General features: G+C 51.7%; 2 protein-coding genes across 2 annotated transcripts in view; both read left to right on the top strand.

Moving 5' to 3' along the window:
* Positions 1–234: 234 nt before the first annotated feature.
* DHX33 (DEAH-box helicase 33) lies at positions 235–17,425 on the top strand. The gene is made up of 12 exons (XM_044430415.1): positions 235–340; positions 2,113–2,273; positions 4,028–4,255; positions 5,534–5,704; positions 6,797–6,982; positions 7,619–7,730; positions 8,635–8,794; positions 10,165–10,253; positions 12,171–12,295; positions 12,916–13,119; positions 13,655–13,741; positions 15,058–17,425. Exons 3-12 carry the CDS (start codon positions 4,097–4,099, stop codon positions 15,376–15,378), a joined length of 1,614 nt encoding a protein of 537 aa, XP_044286350.1. The 5' UTR covers positions 235–340; positions 2,113–2,273; positions 4,028–4,096; the 3' UTR covers positions 15,379–17,425.
* The window catches only part of LOC123023529 (complement C1q binding protein), an 8,788-nt gene continuing 6,631 nt past the window's right edge, over positions 17,250–19,406 (top strand). The window contains exon 1 of the mRNA XM_044430355.1: positions 17,250–17,260. Within this exon, the coding sequence (XP_044286290.1) occupies positions 17,250–17,260 (11 nt within the window). The remainder of the gene's footprint in view (positions 17,261–19,406) is intronic.

Below are 19,406 nucleotides of genomic sequence, written 5' to 3'. Positions count from 1 at the left end.
AGGGGGCGGGTCCAGCAGAGCGTGGTCCCTGACGCGGCCGGCGAGGCGCCGAGACCGGCGGCGGCGCTGGTGTCGAGGATGCCTCAGCGAGGCGGCGAGCTGCCCGCGCCGAAGAAGCCGAAACTGGCCTCCGCCGCGGCGCCGCTCGGGCCGGGACCGCGCAGAGCGATGTTCGCGGCGACACCCGGAGCGAAGCGCCACCCGCCGCCCGCCGGCGGCGGCGCCTCATCCGCCGCTTGTCCCGCAGGCATCGACAGCCAGCGGCGGAGCCTGCCCATCTTCCAAGCGCGGGGGGCGCTGCTGGGGCAGCTGCGCGGCCTGGACTGCGCCGTCCTCATCGGTGAGCAGCGCCGCTCCCCTCCCCCGCACCCTTCTTTTCAGCGCCTGGGCGTGTCCCGGGGAAGGGCTTGCGGAGGACACGCCCCTTTCCCGAGGGAGCCGTGAGGCGATTGGGAACGCCAGAAGGAAGGGCGGGGCCTCTGTAAATCCCGCTGCTGGGTGGCCCCGCCCCCCGCCTCCCGCCTGTGGTATTGGCAAGCGCGCCCCTCTTTCAGTGCGGCGAGGAAAGGGCGTGTTTTAAGGAATGCCTCCTCTTTTCCTCGCTGGGCGGGGCCTATGCAAGCCCCGCCTTCCCTGGCTCTCTTTGAGATTCGGGGAACTGCTCCCTCTTTTGGTGGGGGGGAACCCTTGAACCCCCCTTTCCTTTTCCTAGCAGCCCCTCTATCCCTTTCTGCCCCCCCTAGCTTCACGTCTAGTGATGGGGTCCTTTCTGAAATTGCTTGCAGCTGCAGGAGATAATTTGGCACCTGCTTACAGGGATTACAACTCCCATCATCTTCAGCTGCCATTGTCAGGAATTGTGGGAGTTGTAGTTCAGAGCATCTGTGCGGGTCCTGGATGCCTACCCTGGTTAGATGCAACCTTCTTCAGTTATTTTGGACTACACTGCCTGGTATTCATGGTTTTACTGGCACGGACTGATGAGAGTTGACATGGGTATTGGAGTAGAGCTTGAAAGTTCAGGGTTCTAGTGCTCGCTTAGTCATGAAGCTCACTGGGTTACTTTTCATCAGTTACTGACTGTTAGCCTAGCCTGCCCCACAGGGCTGTTGTGAGTGTAAAATGGAGAGGAGAACCATGGAAGCAGCTTTGGGTGCCTTGGAGACACGCTGGCACGTATAGGTAATGCGTAGCTACGCACGCGAAGCATGCAAGAGCACCGGTTTTGGAAGAGCCTTGTCCATGCAGCTGTGCCAGCCTCCTTTCCCTACAGTGTCTAACAAGTGTGACTGTCACGTGCTGTATGCGCAAGGGTGTGTGTGTGTGTGTGTGTGTGTGTGTGGTGCCTCAGGGATGCCGATGCTGCATTACTCTTAAAGTTTGCTTAACAGTCTTTGATCGTCTCTTCACGGCAGGGGGGGCCACCCTTTTTGCACCTGGTGCCCAGGCGGATTCCAGAAGCTCTCTTGGCCACCAGCACAGGATGGAAGCGCTGCAGATTAAAGCTCTGGGCTGCCATCTTCATTTGCTAAGAACATCTCTGGCTCACAGGCGTGCCAGGGAAAAGATGGGCGCCCACTTTGCTTTGAAGCTATCCTGGCTCTCACAAGAAATTCTGTCACTTCAGCACACCCACACACACACAGTGTGGGACTGGCTGAACACCAGCTAAGCTGTCCGAGGGCACATAAGTGCGACGGCCTCCATGCCGCCTACCCTCAATTTGAGGAATATATTTCATTTTATCTTGTCTTTCCTCTGAGATGTTCAGGATGGACTACATGGGATGGGGGGTGCACTTACTTGTCCAGAACTGCTCCCTTCTTGGTGCTGAAGCAATAATCCCCTGGCCATGCGTTGAATCAAGTAAGGCTGCCATGCTCTGCCTGCTTCCCCGGGTGAAAAATCCCACTGTGCTTGGTGGCGCTTCTTTTGCCAGCCTACAGCAGGAACTTGGCAATTCTCTTTTATTTTCTGTTCCCAATTTTCCATGCGCCAGGAAAGTGGGAAAATCTCACTGGGAAGTGACAGTCACATATTTAGCATCTTGGATTGTTTTGGCGGACGCTGCAAGCACGAACCCCCAATTTTCATTGCTGGAATGTCCTGCAGGAGAAACAGGCTCTGGGAAGACAACTCAAATCCCACAGTACCTCTACGAAGGGGGAATTGGGCGCCAAGGTGTCGTTGCCGTGACCCAGCCTCGCCGCGTGGCTGCTATATCCTTGGCTACCCGGGTCTCGGATGAGAAGAAAACGGAGCTGGGAAAACTGGTATGTCTCCATTTGGCTAAGGTGAATGGGGCCAGCACACGCCGAAACCGGTGCTTTGCAAATCAGGGGCCCCTGGCGCTCATGCCCGCCCCCCCCCCGGCCGAATTTTCATCGGTCTCTTTCCTTGTGTGCAGTGTTACCATAACTAAGGGTCAGCAGGCTCTTTCCTAACCAGACCAAGATCTGGTCTCAGGAATGCATCTCCACCTTCTTTCCTTCTTCAGCATCAAACCTGGTTAAGTGTTACACGCACGTGAATGCGAATGACAGTTGAGACTACCCAGGCTCAGGCACAATGGAATGAAAAGCAGCCCTCAGGGAGAGAAGCTTCCGCTGGACTTTGGGCGTTTGTGCTGAAGGGCCTGCTACAACAGAGGCAGGGAGACTTGAGGCGCGTGGCTCTGCTCGGTTCTGGGGTTTTGCTTTGCTAGAGCCCTGAGATCTGCCAAGAAGGGACTACTGCAAAAGACACGTACTTAGAATTACAAGATCTCAGGCCCAGGAATTAGCTCTGTACCAGGGATGCAGGTGGCGCAGTGATTTAAACCGCTGTGCTGCTGGGCTGGTTGATCGAAAGGTCGCCAGTTCGAATCCGCAGACAGGGTGAGCTCCGTTGCTCCGGCCCAGCTCCTGCCAACCTTGCAGTTCAAAAGCATGCAAATGTGAGTAGATGAAAAGGTGTCACTTCAGTGGGCAGGTAACAGCGTTCCTGCACCTCGGTGTTTAGTCATGCCGGCCCCATAACCACGGTGACCGTCTGTGGACAAGCGCTGGCTCCCTCGTGAGGAAACGGAGATGAGCACCGTCCCCGAGAGTCAGCCGTGGCTGGACTTAATGTCAGGGGGAAACCTTTACCTTTTACCAGGACGCCAGGATCTGGCTCTGGTACGCCGTCTGCTGGCCAGACCCGCAATGGCCACTGTGGTACTTGCCACATCGGGCCCAGGCTGTGCTGGAGTGCTCAGCCCCCTGACGAGTGCCGGCAGGGAAACCTGGGAAACAGCTATGTAAGGGAAATCGTTCCCCTGCAATTGCTCTAGTTGCTTTGATCTGGTTGCTGCCTTCGCTGCTTGACCTTTGACTCAGCTACAGCCATGCCCTCATCTGGCTTTAAGGCCCCCCTCCCCCCCTCCTGACTCTCTTGACCAGTCCAACTACCAGACTCTGAGTAGTGCTGAAGCCCACCCAGGGTCTGGTCCCTCCTGCTGCCCACGCCCCAGACCTGCGCACAGGACAGAATGGAGCTCACAATCTTCTTCTGCACACAAAAACCCCACTTCTAGTGATCCCTCATTTTGGTGATGTACGTGGGGGTGGCGGGAGGGCAAAGCCAGATTATTCCGGAAGCCTCGCTGATCTCTTGCAGTCCCTCCCTTCTGTCCCTCCTCTCCCTCCAGCCTAGAAATTTCTAAAATAAAAGTAAACCAAACAGGTGTAGGAGGACTGGGCTAAATGCCTGGCTGAAGATCATCCACTAAATTCATGGCCGATCCTATGTTAAAACCTGGGACTTCCTGATTAATTTCTCAGTTTCTTGGGTGCTGTGAAAGCTTGCAGTTTTCTCTCCCCTCTCCTCAACAGCCTCTGAATTTGTAATCCTCTCACCTCGTTTTCAGCAACAGTCCTGTGCTAAGGGGGTGTTGGCAAGAATTCAGGAGGTTCATTTTAATAGAGGCATGGCCGGCAGACATGGACCCCAGGTGATCCGCGCTCTTCCTTTCTCTCCCTCCCTCTCCCACGGCCGCAATGCTCAGGTCGGCTACACCGTGCGCTTTGAGGACCTCACCTCCGAGGAGACCAAGATCAAGTTCCTGACGGACGGGATGCTGCTCCGCGAGGCCATTGGTGACCCCCTCATGCACAAGTACAGCGTTGTCATTTTGGACGAGGCCCACGAGAGGACGATCCACACAGACGTTCTCTTTGGTGTGGTGAAAGCGGCGCAAAAGAAGCGGAAGGAGCTGGGGAGGGCACCCCTGAAAGTGAGTGCCGGGAAGCCGAGTTGGGGGCGAGTTGGGGGCTGGCGGGCGGCAGGTGGTTACAGCGCAGCGGGCCTGGGTCACACCCGGCTGTTTGAGACTGGCCGGTTCACAGGACTTGTGGACTTGGGTCCGGTAGCCGTATGTGCAGGGCAGGTGTCACGCACCCCGGTCCACCCCTTCAGCCCATCAGGAGGGGAGTGGGCCTTGCTCCTTGGGGGCTCAGTTAGTAACACTTGTCTCCATTCCAGCAGTTCACACTGCCCCACCGCCAGATCCACAAGGCAGTGCTATAAGAACGAACTGGGAGTCACTGCCCCCGCGTTCCCGAAAGCAAAGAAGCAACCTTGCTTGAACTGCTTCATTTCATTTCATTTCGTTACTGTCGTGTGCACGCACTCCGAGGCGATTCCCAGGTGCACGCGTGGGATGGCTGCTTTTGGTGGGAATGGTAGCTCAGACTCTGAGGACGACGAGGGGCTGGCTGCACCAGACGTGGCTCAGAGTTCACACTCTGACCACGGAGTTGTTGCGACTGATGGGCCCACGTCTGGCCAACTCTCCCATCGTGCCTGCCTGAGCCAGCTCTGGTTCGAAGGAGTCCAAGGACAACCTTGGGGCCCTGTCTCCCTCCCATCTGTGGGAACGAGGCAGACGAAGGACAGGAGGGGGAACAATTCTCAGAGGGAGAACATGAGCCCCCCCAAGATATGGGTGCGAACCCGTCGTCACAGCCTCAGGCTGGACCAATCAGGGGCTCAGAGTGCAGGGAGAAGGCACATGCGCTTTCACAGTGCACCTCCTTCCAGAGTCCGGCCCCGAAGGGTTCATGAGCAAAGCTTTGGGTAAAGGGGGCAGAGAGGGGTCAACACTTCTCCTCATGTATGCTCCAAGGCTTGTGAATGCGCAGACTCCTGTGTAGACTCTCCCGAGAATTGCTGAAGTGACCGTCTTGCTTGGGAAGGGGACTCCTAGCTCGCCTAGTTACTCTCTTACTTGCTTTTGATCCTTCCCTCCTGTGGTCTCCAGCGTGTGTCCCAAAATCCGGTCCTGCAGACATAATTCTGACTTGACAAGTTCACCAGCCCGTTCTCTGCCTGGTTGCAGGGGGCAGTGAGGAGAGCCCAAAGCGGGAGCCGCACGGACATTTTTGCTTCGCAACGCGGGACTTCTGCCTTCCTCACATGTTGCGTGTTGCAGCTGACACACAGCAGGGATGGAGCTGCCCACGCAGGCTGTTCCTCGCGCGCCGTCCTCGGTAACCGAGGCTGCTTCTTACAGGTCATCGTGATGTCCGCCACCATGGACGTGGACCTGTTCTCACAGTACTTCAATGGCGCACCTGTCCTCTACCTGGAAGGCAGGCAACACCCCATCCAGATCTTCTACACCAAGCAGCCACAGAGCGATTACCTCCAAGCAGCGCTGGTAACCGTCTTCCAAATCCATCAGGTACCACATCGCTTTGGATCCTTTTGTATACCGAGCACTGCGACTGCTTTTACTGAGCTGCCGCATTTTTATCCTGCCCCTCCGTCTGTCTGTGTGGTTCCTTCTCCCTTCCTTCCGATGTTGTCCTTGTGAGGAACGTTCGACTGAGAGATGCTCCCTGACCCGACGAGCCAGTGCTTGAGCTTCGTGGCTGAGCGGGCATGTGGACCCGTGCCCTGTTTGACAGGACTTCCCCGAGCAGGTGTCCTCCAGATGTTTTGGGCTTCGGCTCCCATGTGCCCCACCAGCCTGGTCAGGAGTCCCGGGAGTGGCAGACCGGAGGGCACCCCATTGATGAAGCCTGCATTCTTGGTCTCTGCCTACAAGGGGCCTGAAAAAATAAAAACGGGCTCCTTGAGTTGGGTCTGGGTGCCAATTTTCCCTCAGGCGGCAGAGAAGCAAGTGAGGAAGGGTGGAGCTTTTCCGCCACCTAACCAGCGGCCTGCAGCCCTCCCTCCACTGTCACCTGGCAGCAGCCGGTCCCTCAAGAGACCTGGACTGTCGCTACCACAGCCGCTCACAATAGGCGCTAGAACAGCATGAGCTACTGCCGGGCTTGCTTTTCGTCTTCCTTCCCCATCACTTTGCCTTGTGTGCTATGCCTTTTTGGCCAAGTCTGAGGGCAGAGCACTGTCTTATTAGTGACATTTACAAGCCGCTCTGGGATCTGCTTTGGCCAGGGAGCAGTACGAAAATGCTTCAGATCAGCCTTCCTCAGCTGGGTGCTCTCCAGACTGACTGAATTTCAGGCCTGGAGCGCACCCAGATGCATGAAGCCACCCAGAAGTGCAGCCACAGTGGATGGAAATGAGGGAGAGTTGCAGCCCCAAGCACCTTGGCTAGCCGGGTTGGGGAAGGCCAACACAGTTACATAACTAGAAGTCTGTGTTGTTTCCGCAAGAGTGGCCAAGATGTCTTGGACTGGCCTGGGCTCCACCTCTTCACCCACTCCCTGCTGACGCAAGGGTTCGAGCCTGAGACCTCCACTTGCAAGGTACGGTGGTACCGCCAGGTAGTGGTGGTTGTCCCCTAAGACATCTAATCTCTTTGAAGGAAGCCCCTGCATCCCAGGACATCCTGGTGTTTCTGACTGGCCAAGAAGAGATCGAAGCCATGGCCAAGACGTGCCGGGACATCGCGAAGCACCTTCCGGATGGCTGCCCCCAGATGGTGGTGCTACCCCTTTACGCTTCTCTGCCTTATTCACAGCAGCTCCGGGTCTTCCAAGTCGCACCAAAGGTAAGAGGCCAGAGAGAGGTGGCAGGAGTGGATTTCTTACCACCAGCAATGCTGCCTCAAAAGGAAAAGCAAGTTCTCATGCATAATATTCCAGATAGCACTCAATAGGTAGATGAAGGCCTGATTTGTGAGAAATGTTTGCTGGTCAAGGAGTTCTGTGCCCGTAGTTGACCTCCAGTTTGGAGACCCACCTGTGTGACAGAAGGGTCTGCGGAAGGGTGTACCCAAACGGGTGTCATGACGACTCTTCTGAGAGTGGGCCATGAAGGGCGGAACCACAAGGAAGGTGCTTCCATGTCTAGGGCTCCACAAAGGAAAGATTCCCTGGACTCACCTCCCGTTCTCGGAAACCAGATTCAGCCCCTGCCTTCTTTGCCACTTTTCTCTGCATGTCATGAGCAGAGCTGGCTGGAGCTGGGGGTCAGACTAGATGGCCCGGGAGGCCCCTTCTAACTCGCTCTGTTTCTCTGTTTCTATTTCCCTTGATCCGTTCTTTATTGTCCGTAACAGTTTTTAATTTGTTCCCCTGTTTTGATTGTAGAGAACCAGCTTGAATGTTTTTGAGAAATTATAAGGCAAATGAGGGTGATGAATAAAAACAACCGCAAAGGTTTTCCGGTTTTCTTTTTCTCCCAGGGTTATCGCAAAGTGATTCTCTCCACCAACGTTGCTGAGACCTCAGTCACCATCGCAGGCATAAAATACGTGGTGGACACAGGCATGGTTAAAGCAAAGAAGTATGCTGCTGGTGTGTTTCTTGGACACGGTTTGGCAAGGGAGAGAAGGGGGGGTGCTTTGGGGGGGTGGAACTGTGAAGGGCCACAGAATGAGAGGCAATCGATCAGGAGGTTAGAAGGTTATCGTGCATTATGTCCCAGTGAAACAAAGGCCATGGTTAGATTAATTGATGGATTGATGGAAGGATCAGTCAGTCAATCAAATTGATGGATGTATCTTGTTTTTACACTGTCCAGTAGCTGAGGCTTTCTGGGTAGATAATAAAAGTCAAAAACACAGACACAAGAATGACAAAAAAGTAAGACAAGAAAACCGCCGCAGTTGCACCCAAATCAGCACAGAGGCATAGCAGTGGTATAGGATAACATGCAATATTGAGAGCTAAAGTTAAAAACTAATGGTCAGAATACTGGAGGAATAAAAAGGGTTTTACCCAGCCCTGAAAAGAACACAGAGTGGGGAGCTCGTGCCACAGCCTGGGTGCCACAACCGAAAAGGCCCTTCTGGTAACCACCTCCTCACTTCCTTTGGAGGGGGCGCCTAGAGAGGGACCCCCAAAGATGGGCCCAGGGTCTGGGTAGATGAACATGGGATGGGGTGTTCCTTCGGATGGCATCCGGCGCCTTTGAGGACTTGCTGCATCCATGCCCCAGGCCCACACTCCTAGGACGCAGGTCTAGCACTGGTGGAGCACAATCGGAGAACCAGGCCTGGGGTGGACAGGGAGGCCAGATCAGGGCATTGGCCAGGCAGCCGCGTGATTTGCCCAGCCATCCAAGCGCATGCAGCTGCCTCAAGCTGCTCCGGCATCAGGCAGCTTCTTTTGCCGAGTTCAGGACAGACAGAAGAAGCCCGGCCTACTGAGATCCGGCAAGGCCATGCTGCTAATGCCTGATGTTTCGTGCCTTTCCCAGAAAGCGGCCTGGAAGTGCTGGCGGTCCAGCGCGTGTCCAAGGCCCAGGCCTGGCAGCGGGCCGGACGGGCTGGGAGAGAGGACAGCGGGTTCTGCTACCGCCTTTACACGGAGGACGAGTTTGAGAAGCTGGACAAAATGACTGTGCCAGAGATTCAAAGGTGAGGCCGCCCTTCCCTTTCCGAAACGCTCCCTGCACTCCACTGGGGGGCGAGCCTTTTGCAGGGGTGGCACGGCATGCGCATCCCGCTGCGCCAGAGTGGCTTCAGAGGGCCGCTGCTGCCGACGGTGGTTCGGGGAGCACAGACGACGTGCTGGGGCTACTAACCTTGACACCCGTAGGGCAGGAGTGGGCAGCTGGGCGCTGCCAGGTGCTTCACCCTTTGGTCCCGGGGTTCCCCACACTAGCCACTGCGGCTAGGCCGCTGCCGGGTCTGGTCCCAAGCATCTCCAGCGTGCCACGCCGGGCACGGCTGCTCGGGATCGAGGGTCCACCCTGGCCACCAGTCGGCCGCAAGGGGCTCTGCGTCCTCCCTGCCCTGTGGTGGCAGTTCTGCTGGTGGAGCAGGAGGCGCTGCATAGGCCAGGTGGCACCCGCCAGGTGTTCTGGACTGCGGCCCTCGCCCGCCCCAGCCACCTGCAATGGATCAGGTCGTGTCATGGAGCTGTGTTTGAATATGGGTAACGGGAAGGAAGAGGGCTGGGCGAACCGCATTGGGCTCCCTGCAGGAAAATTGGACAGCTAGCTGCCTAACAAAATGCAATATTGCTTTAAAGGTTAAGTTTTGTGCTTTTCCTTGGACAGTCATAGAATGGTAAGTCAGAATATGTGGCACGATTGATCTAAGGGTTGTAACCATCTTCAGGCAGTCCAGTGAAATCCTCCCCGGCTCCCACTGTCCCTGTGCGCTCCTCCGACCACACCTGTTGTTCTGAAGCCCTCCAGGAGCCTGGGGAGCCTCTGGTGGGGCCCAGTCCTGCTGGCCGATTGGAGATCTTGCAGGGAAGCTGGGAGTGTTTGGACCTCGGCTGTTCGGCCTGTGCGTCATGAGCCATCCCCAGCATCTCCCCTCTTGCATTGACAGAGGGTTTAATCACAGAGGAGGTCCCCGAACAGTTCTTTTTTTTTTTTAATTTTAAAGTAAGTTTTATTGTTATTTTTCTACTAACTAACAAAAAGAAACTAAAAATCGTCAATCATCAAAAGCATCAGACCCACTGCGTCAGCCCCCTGTACTTTTTTTTTAATAGTAATCCATAAACATATTTAAGTCTATGCATAGTCCCATTTCTCTAGCCAATAATAAAAGGAATTCCAAGTTTGATAGAAGTCTGCGTCCTCTTTCTCCTTCAGAGACAAAGTCAATCTGTCCGTTTCGGCACAGTCCAAGATCTTTTTTAAAATCATTTTGTCGGTACCCGAACGGTTCTTTGTTGATGGGTGGGTGGATTGTGCACAGCTCCTGGCGACCGGGCCGCCTTGCTTGAGCAAAACGCATGCAGACGCCTCACGTTTCCTCTGCCTCCGCAGGTGTAACCTTGCCAGTGTGATGCTCCATCTCCTGGCCCTGAGAATCCCCAATGTCCTTGCCTTTGACTTCATCTCGAAACCGTCCCCAGGTGAGTGAGAAGTGAGCGAGCAGGGGGTGACTGGGGACTGGCTGCCGAGGACCTCTGCCGCTTCGAGACTGGGGCCGAAATAAGTGATGCTGGTTGTGAAACGGCACAAACGTCAGGGCAGCTGTGTTAGATGTGTTGGACTACAGCGCCTAGCAATAGCCTAGTGCGACATACTAATCAATGGCCAGGGATCATGGAAGCTGTAGTCTGACAAATCCAGAGGACCTCAGGTCGAGGGATGAACTTCCCATCCTGCCCTTGAATCCCACTTAACTTAATATTTTACCCCTTTCAGTCCACATCAGGTCAGTCCCAAGGTAGCTCAGACAGTTCCTTCAGCCATTAACCTACCTCTCCGGGCTACTGTGAGGTTGCCATGAAAGAGATCCCTTCGAGGGTGCGGCCTGGAGAAACATGCAGAAAATATGTGAAGAATAAAACATCAATAGAAAACAGCTGCAATGGAACACAAGAAAATGCAAACACAGCAGAATTAGCAATGCATTTATTTAATGGACATAAAACCTTCCCAACCATTGAAAAAGTGATACCCAGTAGCTTGGACTTTTTTAGAGTGGTATGAAATACAGATAACACTTATCCCTGCAAGTAATGTATATTCTTTATTATCTTATTTCCTGTTTAAAAATAGTATTTTGGCATGCAAAGAACACAGGGAATTGACTTATCCCTGGTCAAATTGTGTCCCTCTAGCCCTATATTTATTTAATATATTTCTATGCCACTAAATATTTATTTATTTATTTATTTATAAAATTTGTATGCCGTCCATTACTTGCATCTCTAGACGGTTTACAACATAAATCAGGATAAAATGAATAAATTGACTTTTCCACGCTGGCTGTAATTAATAAAATACAAACAATATCCAAAGCTCTCTGGGTGTTTTCCAACAGTTAAAACACCAAAAATACAACACCATGATAAAATTAAATACTGATTTTTTAAAAAAATATATTTCTTAGCCACTTTTCAGAGCAGGAGCCCTGCTATTTATTGCCCGCAGCAAGCAGCAATACAATTCATGATAATAAAAATCCAGCAATAAAAACAGTAAAAATATGATTTAAACAGCAATACTAAACTTTCTGGAAAATGACCAAGAGCAGCATGAAATAAAATTTTACAACAGGAAGCTGCAACCGTAAACCTGTCTAATAAAACATACCCAGGGAAGGGCTGGCATGCAGTAGCAGCTGCCACCTTCAGTGCATTTCCAAGCCTTCTGACAAACCTGCGGTGGCACGGGGCCATCACCGGAAAGCCCTGCCTCGTTTCACAGGCAGCCTCACTGTCCATACAGATTGAAATGCACCTCACCTGAGCTGCAGCTGCCGTATTTTGTAGCTTAAAAAGTTCAAAATGCAGTGTTGAAGCAAAGAAAAGCCAGTCGCTGCATGAAAATACCAAAACACCTTTGAAAGCAGCAAAATAGAAGGCCAATGGGCCATAGAATAGAGGAGTAGAACCCACGCTCTTTCTTGCAAAGCTCAGATGGAGGTTGAAAAACAGTAACCATTCACAAATTGGCAATAACATAATTATCCTGACTGAGCTCTGCTCATCTTACAGGTGAGGCCTGATGCATTGGATCAGTCACCAGAGCATTACCCTTTTTGTTCACATATTATTGTTTATTCTACAATATATTTGAATCACTTGCATTAAATAAATGTCTCAGTAAAATAACCCACCCCTCCAGAAAATCTTTATGCACAGGATGAGGTATCTGTTGGAAAAGGTATCTTTCAGAAAGGTGACAAAAAGCCGGAAGGGTTGGTTCCTGCCTCACTTGGAGTGACAGGGAGGTGCAGAGAGAGTGCGCACTGACCCAAGGCCCGGCTTCCGTGTCCAGGTTGCCACGTCACCTTGGCTTGGCTTGGCTTGTTTCCGCAGAGGCACTGCACGCTGCAATCGACCAGCTGGCCCTCTTGGGCGCGGTGGAAAGGAAAGATCTGCTCACCCTCACTCCGCTGGGAAGAAAGATGGCTGCATTTCCCCTGGAACCCAAACTTGCCAAAGTAAAATATTTTTGTTTCCCTTAAGAAAGAAACTGGGTGGACTCTGTCGATTTATTTTGTTGCTCCTTGACTCCTTTAGCAAAGCAGAGTCTTGCTTTGCTGTGAGTCAGTTCTACTTCGGTTTCGTCGACTCTGCAGCTCTCTTTTTCTTCTTTTAATCCCTTAATATAGGGGTTGGCAACTGGATGCCTCCCCCAGCAGATTGAAGCCACAGCTCCCATAAACCCCAGCAAGTGTGGCTAATGGTTGGACATGGTGGAAACTGTAGTCCAAAAATCTCAAGAGCATTGAGTTTCCTACTCCTGCGCATAGATTCGCAGTTCAAAAAAGGAGAGGGAAAAAACAGGAAGGCTTCTGTCAGCTGGTATGATAAATCAGCACAAAATTTCCAAGAAAGACAAACGAGTGTTCTTGAACAGAGGAATTCATAGTCTTACAAAAAACATTCTTTCCTGGTCAGTTTTCTAACATAAAGTCCAACTGCAAGCGTCAGCATGAGGCCGCTTCCTTGGGCTGAGTGGGAAGGAAGGAACACTCCCACCTCCCTTTCTTGTCTGCTGGCTGGTTGGTTTGCTCCTTAAATCTCACCATTAAAAGGACCCTCCCCCTGCATTCAACAGGTGATCCTGATGGCTCCCAAGTTCCACTGCACAGAGGAAATCCTGACCATCGTTTCCCTGCTCTCTGTGGACAGCGTCCTCCACAACCCCCCCTCCCGGCGGGACGACGTGCAGGCTGCCAGGAAGAAGTTCGCCTCCAGCGAAGGCGATCACATCACGCTGCTCAACATCTACCGGGCCTTCAAGAACATCAGCGGCAACCGGGTGAGCGCTCTCGGCTGCTCTAGCCAGGCAGGGGCCAGGGGCCAGCCTTTAAAAGGGAGATAGTCGCTCGGCACATCTTAACACATGCAGGGCCTTTTAATCCGCTTTCCCACCACCACCTTTGCCCACCTTCTGTTCTGACTTCCAGGTGGGGAGCGGAGTTGGTTTTCTTGTGAGAGTAACAGCACCCCTCAGGCACACGAAAGCAGGGATTAGCCAGCTTGGGAGAACCCCAAACCTTGCAGAGGTTTCCACATCAGTTTAGAAATTTGAAAACAAACTAGGCAGCTGAAGGGGATTCCAGCAGGACAATGGCAGTCAGAAGGATAGAAAAGGAGGCGGAAGGGGGCAGGGGGTGGCAGGTCTGGGATTCTGAGTGCTGAGAATGTTGGGCTGCTTGAAAAACAGTCTGCCTACATTCTTAGCAAATATTGAGGAATGGGCACAGCACGCCTGAGGGGACATGAACGGGTGTGCTTCCCGCCCTGAGCGATCAGCCGTCTCTTTCTCCTCTCCCACATCTTGCTGGCCTCAGGAATGGTGCAAAGAAAACTTCGTGAACAGCAGAAATATGATGCTTGTCTCTGATGTCCGAGCTCAGCTCCGGGACATTTGTATAAAGGTAATTTTGCAATCCTCCTCCAAGACAGTTGATATTATATCTACACGCACAGCTCATTCTGATGGGATTGTTCTAGTTATGCTTGTTCTTAAGGCTGCAACGTTAAATGGAACATAGCTTCAATCCTGTACCCACTTACCCAAGAGTAAACCTCATAGAACTTTATGGGATTTTCCTTTTGAGCAAACCCACTTGCACTGTTAACACACATTTTTGTATGCAAGATGCTTCAGGCATGATCTTATGCAGGATTAGACAAAAGAAGGAGCTTCAGCTCCCAGCATGCCCCATGCTAGGTTTTGCAGGCCCCTTTCCATCTGAGCTTGCACTGGATTACACATTAAAGCCACATGTTCGTACTTCTTTTCCTAGGAGTAAACCTCATGGAATGCAATGGGATTTGCTGCTGAATAAACCTGCGTAGAATTGCAGTGTTAGTGCAGTGTCTGTGTGCAAGAGGATTTCTTCTGTTATGTGGTGCAGATACCTTACAAATAAACACAAATTAAACCAAGGGTCAAAAAACATGTAGCACCTGGAGACTGCTTTGTTTACTTGATGAAGCAAAGCACCTTGGAGTGCATGCCCAGCCCAGAAATGTGCTGCGTGTTGTTTTGAGATCAGAACTAAATCGGCAGTCCTTGCATACAAAAACAAGATAGAAACATAGAAGCAGAGCGAGTCAGAAGGGGTCTTCCGGGCCATCCAGTTTGACGCCCGGCTCCAGCCGGCTGCACTCACAACATGCCCACCATGTGCATGGCCAGCCTCTCCTTGAACACCCTAAGCGATGGGGCCTCAGCCACCTCCAGGGGAAGCCCATTCCAAGATAATTCCTTTCACTCCGCACACCAGCGTTGCTTATTGCAAAAGCCTAATTTAGGATGTGGAGGCAGCGCATTTGCTGCTGCTGTCTCTCAATGGTTTTGGGCTTGTGGGCGGCATAGAAATTAAATTAGTAAAGAGCGCACAGCAAAGCCCTTGCTGCTCTCCCACAAGCTTCCCCTTCTTTGTGCCCATTGTCCCCGCTAAGAGTAAGCATTTCTCATTAAGACTTCTGTTTTAATCTTCTTTTAACTGCTCATTTGGCAGAAAAGTAGTCTCTGTTCACAGGGCTCAGTTCAGTGCATATTTAGACAGGGAAAAAGCCCAACAACTTCCCATAATCTCAAGGTGCTGTTTGACTGCCACACCGAACGGGATTTAATCCACAGCAGGGGTATATTGAGGTCCCCATAATGTGTACAGTGGTCTAATCTGCCGAGAAACAGTGTCCCCAAAGCCCCCCTGACCTCGCTGTGCTCTTGTCCATCCAGCTGTCGATACCACTGGAGTCGTCCCGGTCCGACACCGGGAACGTCCGCCGCTGCCTGGCCCACAGCCTTTTCATGTACACAGCAGAGCTGCAGCCAGACGGGACCTACGCCACGACCGACTCCCACCAGCCGGTGGCCATCCATCCCTCGTCGGTCCTCTTCCACTGCAAGCCGGCCTGCGTCACATACAACGAACTGCTGCACACGAACAAGTGTTACATGCGGGACCTGTGCGTGGTGGACGCCGACTGGCTGTACGACGCGGCCCCCGATTACTTCCGCCAGAAGCTCAGGATAGCCAAGAATTGCCCTCTCGCCTGAGCCACGCCGGCCGACTGCAGTGCACACGGGCCTTTGCGACTTTGCGGCACCGCTCGAAAGGGGCCTTCCTGGCACATCACATCTCCGCCTAGTTCAGTCTCCTCTGGAAAGGACCACAGGCTGCAGTGGCCTGCACCTGTAGAAACGCTCGCCCCAGCCATGTGTGGGGCCTGCTGAAGCTCTTCTCCGACGGAGTCTGTCTCTCCTCGTTCCAAAAGTGCGTGTCAGATATCCATGCGTTCCTGTCCGAGCGAGGGGGAACAGAGCACCCCACTTTTCAGCAGATTTGTTCACAAAGAGAACCTAAGGGTTGTGCAGGGCAAACCTGATGGAACTGGATGTTCAAAACTATATATAAACTGTTCTGCTCAGCACTTGGTCAGCACTGCTGAATTTGGGGGTTGGGGAGATCGTCAGAAGCACCACTTTGCTTTAGGATGGAGGTGCCAAGCTCTCTCCTCCTCTTTTGCATGGTACTTTAAACATTTAATAGCATGGATGTGATGGGGTGCCAGTGCAGTTTGGTTGTCTGCTGCTGAATTTCAAGAAGAAAAGCGGTCTTGGAACACCACCTTCGGAGCTAGAAGCTCTCGGTGTATTAGGGCCCATTTCTCCCTCACACCTGGTCTTCAGACAAGAGGGCAAGCAGCCCTTCTATTTTATATAATACAGTGCAGCAAGGATCTTGCATTATCTTAAAAAGTAAGAACATGAACCTGTGCGTGTTTAGACAGAAAAACAGTATTACAACTCCCGCCAATTGGGCTGGAGCATGGTGAGAGTTTTAGGTGTTTCTTTCTTTCTGGAATGCATACAACTGCACTGAATACATTTATTTCAACTTATTGTGGGCACACACCAACCCCTTTACTGGATACATGATGTGTTAAAAACACACTGGGGGTGGATGTAAATAGGGCTGTTAGAGGGAACATAAATGCAAAGCATGTGGAGGATTAGCTGTCGTGAAGATTGTCATAATAACAAAGGCATCATGAGCCAATTAACAAATCAATCAGTTTGTTGAGGTGACCACCAGGTTTCACAATAAGGCTTACACAACCGTTGAATTTCACAGTAAAATGCAAGGTTGTCACTGACAGAAATAAAGTCCTCAGTCAGTTTTCTAAGGTTAAATGGTTCTTAAAACCAAGGGGAACAAAGCCAAACACAGGATTAATTAGAGAATATGTCAGCTCATATTCGCATGGCTCTGATCCGATACTGAGCCACAGTGTGTATAACAAAGGTATAACAAAGAAGGAAAAAGACGTACTGTTCAGATCTTTATGAAAATGACAATGTTAAAGGATTAATTGAGCTGATTAACATGCCATGCGATTTAAAAAAATCATTGCTCTTTTTCAAACCACAGTAGTTCTCACAGTACTAATAATAGTAGTAATCAAGAAATAGTTCTCTTGGTGAACTGTATTTCCGGTCCTCCAACAATCTAGTCCACATCCCCCGAGCCCCAGTATGTCTAAATAAATTTGCCAGGTTGTGGTTAACTCATCACATATCTGATGACACAGGCAAAGTCCATCCAAAAATTTATTTTTTGGTCTGAAAAGTGCCACGGTACCCTTCCGTTTTGCATATTTCTCAGCACTGGAAAAAGTTACTGAGCTGATGCTCCGCAGTGGCTGATTCTTCAGCGTGGCTTTGGATGAAAATGGTTCCAGGCTCGTCACCTGGCTTCCCTAGTTAGAAAGGCTTCTGACCACAGGACATGGAAAGAACTTGGAGGATGCCATCTCGGACTAGGTGGAACAATGGTCACTCCGCCTAAAGCAATTTTGTAACATGTTGAAAAGAATTGCAGAGCACAAGGACTTCGTGAGCACCTGGGTGGTGCAAGGGTTAAGAGCATGGGACTGAGGTAATCTAGGTCCCATGGGGGCAGGCTCTCTACCTCCCACACAGGGTTGTTTTTGTGGGGATAAGATGGAGAGGAGGAGGAGGAGGTCAGCCGCTTTGAGTTCAAAGTGGGATAGAAATCAAATGAGTTCGCCTTGCTCTCTGTAATTAAAAAACCTAAATCTGTTCTGTGTCTTGGTTTGTGTGTGCAGGTAACAGCAAAGGAGAAGGGCTCTTAATGGAGCCACCAGCTTTTATTTGGGGAAGCTGTTACTTGGCATGTGGGTTGATCTGGGGGTTTGAAACTGATGGGGCAGAGATGCTTTTGGGCTCTGCAGAACCAGATGAAAGCCACTGGAAGCATCAGGCTGATCTTGTCCAGTTTGGTTGGTGGGGCAGAAATTCTGGGTCCAGTGGGATGGATAGTGAGTGCAAGAGGGGTCTCATCAACTTTAGACCTTTAAGGAAAGGTTGCTGAGTGAATGCTACTTTTCAGGATGTGCCTTTCCGGAGGTCAGACTAGATGGCCCGGGAGACCCCTTCTGACTCGCTCTGTTTCTATGTTTCCTCCTTGGTCCTGCTTTTGTGAGTACGAATGTGCTCCATTCTCATGAACTGTTTAATCAGGTTTCCCCATAGCCACCTTCCTAAACCCATGTAAACTCCACATCTGGGAGAAACTTGGGTCTGCTCTTCAAACCCACAACAGGGAGAGACTGAGTTAGGACAACTACCCCCATCATGCAGAGCCTCTGGCCTCATATACTGGTCTGATCCCCCAAGGCTCCCAAGGATGGGAGATCGGGGCATCTCTGCCTGCAAGCCCGCCAACTGAAAAAGGTCTGGCACAAAAGGAAAAGGGAATCAGGAGGGAGAAGGAAAACAGATGTGGGCACTAGCCATCTACAGTTCCATTGGTCTCCCTTGATTCCTCAATATGACATGAATTGGGCTGAAAGCTCCAATGCAGAAGATTTTTCACCATGATCCCTTGCAGGCTTATATGGTATCAGCTGCACTGAATGCAGCCAGGCAAATTCCCAGGGAAAGAGGCACAGAACTGCAGTAGATGCAACCTTTTGCAGGCATTGGAAGCACCTTGCCTTTTAAAAGCTATGCGTGCTTTTCCTGGAAGAAATAGGACAAGCTTCCTTCATTTGGAATGTGCTCCAAAATTTATTTGTGTATGTAAAACATTTCTATCCCATCCTTCACGACAGCATCTCAGGACGGCTTACAAAGCTTAAAATCAACAATAATAAAAGTACAATCAGTAATACAATAGATAATAAATAGTAATAATAAATACAATCAGCAATAATAAAAATACAACCAGAGTTAAAAAAGAAAAAATAAGTAAATCACATTCAAAAGATAAAAAAATCTAGTAAAAATGTGACTGTTAACTTAAACTTCTAAAATATCTAATTCTTAAAATGATGTTGAAATAAAAAGCTTTTCACCAGGCACCGAATAAAATATAAGCTCAGCACCAGGCAAATCTCTCTGGGGAGAAGTCTGGGTGCCACCACAAAGAAGGCCCTGCCCAAATGTGCTCAACTTTCCAAATGTGTTTGGGGTACAACACTCATCCTCCCCCAGCCTCAGCAGGTCACTGGGGGGCCAATGTGATAGGCCTTCCCTGCATCCTCGGAAAGCTTCCTGAGACTATCTAGCAACAGCTGGCACCCCCACGGGGTCAAGGTGTTGGTACGTGCACAGGTGCACGTACCCAAATTGCAAGCCTTGGGCTTGGGGATGGTGGGGGTTGTGGTTCAACACCTGTGAGGGCACCAGGTTAGGCAAGGAAAGCGAGACGAAGTGAATGAAGTAGCAACAACAGCTCCTGCGCTTCAAAACTGCCTATGGCGGCTATTACCACCCCGTCCTGGCTTTCCGGGGCCGCCGAGGCAGCCGCCCTCGCAACCATCCGGCCAGGCTGGCGCCGTGCAGCGACCGAGGGCAACCCGCCCGCCCGCTTTGCACGAGCCGATGGCTGCGCACGGGCATCCATCGTCCCGCGCAAGGAAGGAGCAGCGCAGCCGCGCCCCCCGCGCAGCCTCCCTCCGCCCCGCGGGCCGATGGGGCTTGTAGGCCGGCCTGGAGGCGGAAGAGGCGGGCCTTCCGGCCCCCCGGCACACGCCCGCCCGCCCCGGCCTCGCCACCAT

The sequence above is a fragment of the Varanus komodoensis genome, unplaced genomic scaffold (genome assembly GCF_004798865.1).
Source record: "Varanus komodoensis strain SLA01 unplaced genomic scaffold, ASM479886v1 scaffold20_1, whole genome shotgun sequence".
Taxonomy (NCBI): Eukaryota; Metazoa; Chordata; class Lepidosauria; order Squamata; family Varanidae; genus Varanus; species Varanus komodoensis.
This window is presented reverse-complemented; position numbering and strand designations above follow the sequence as displayed.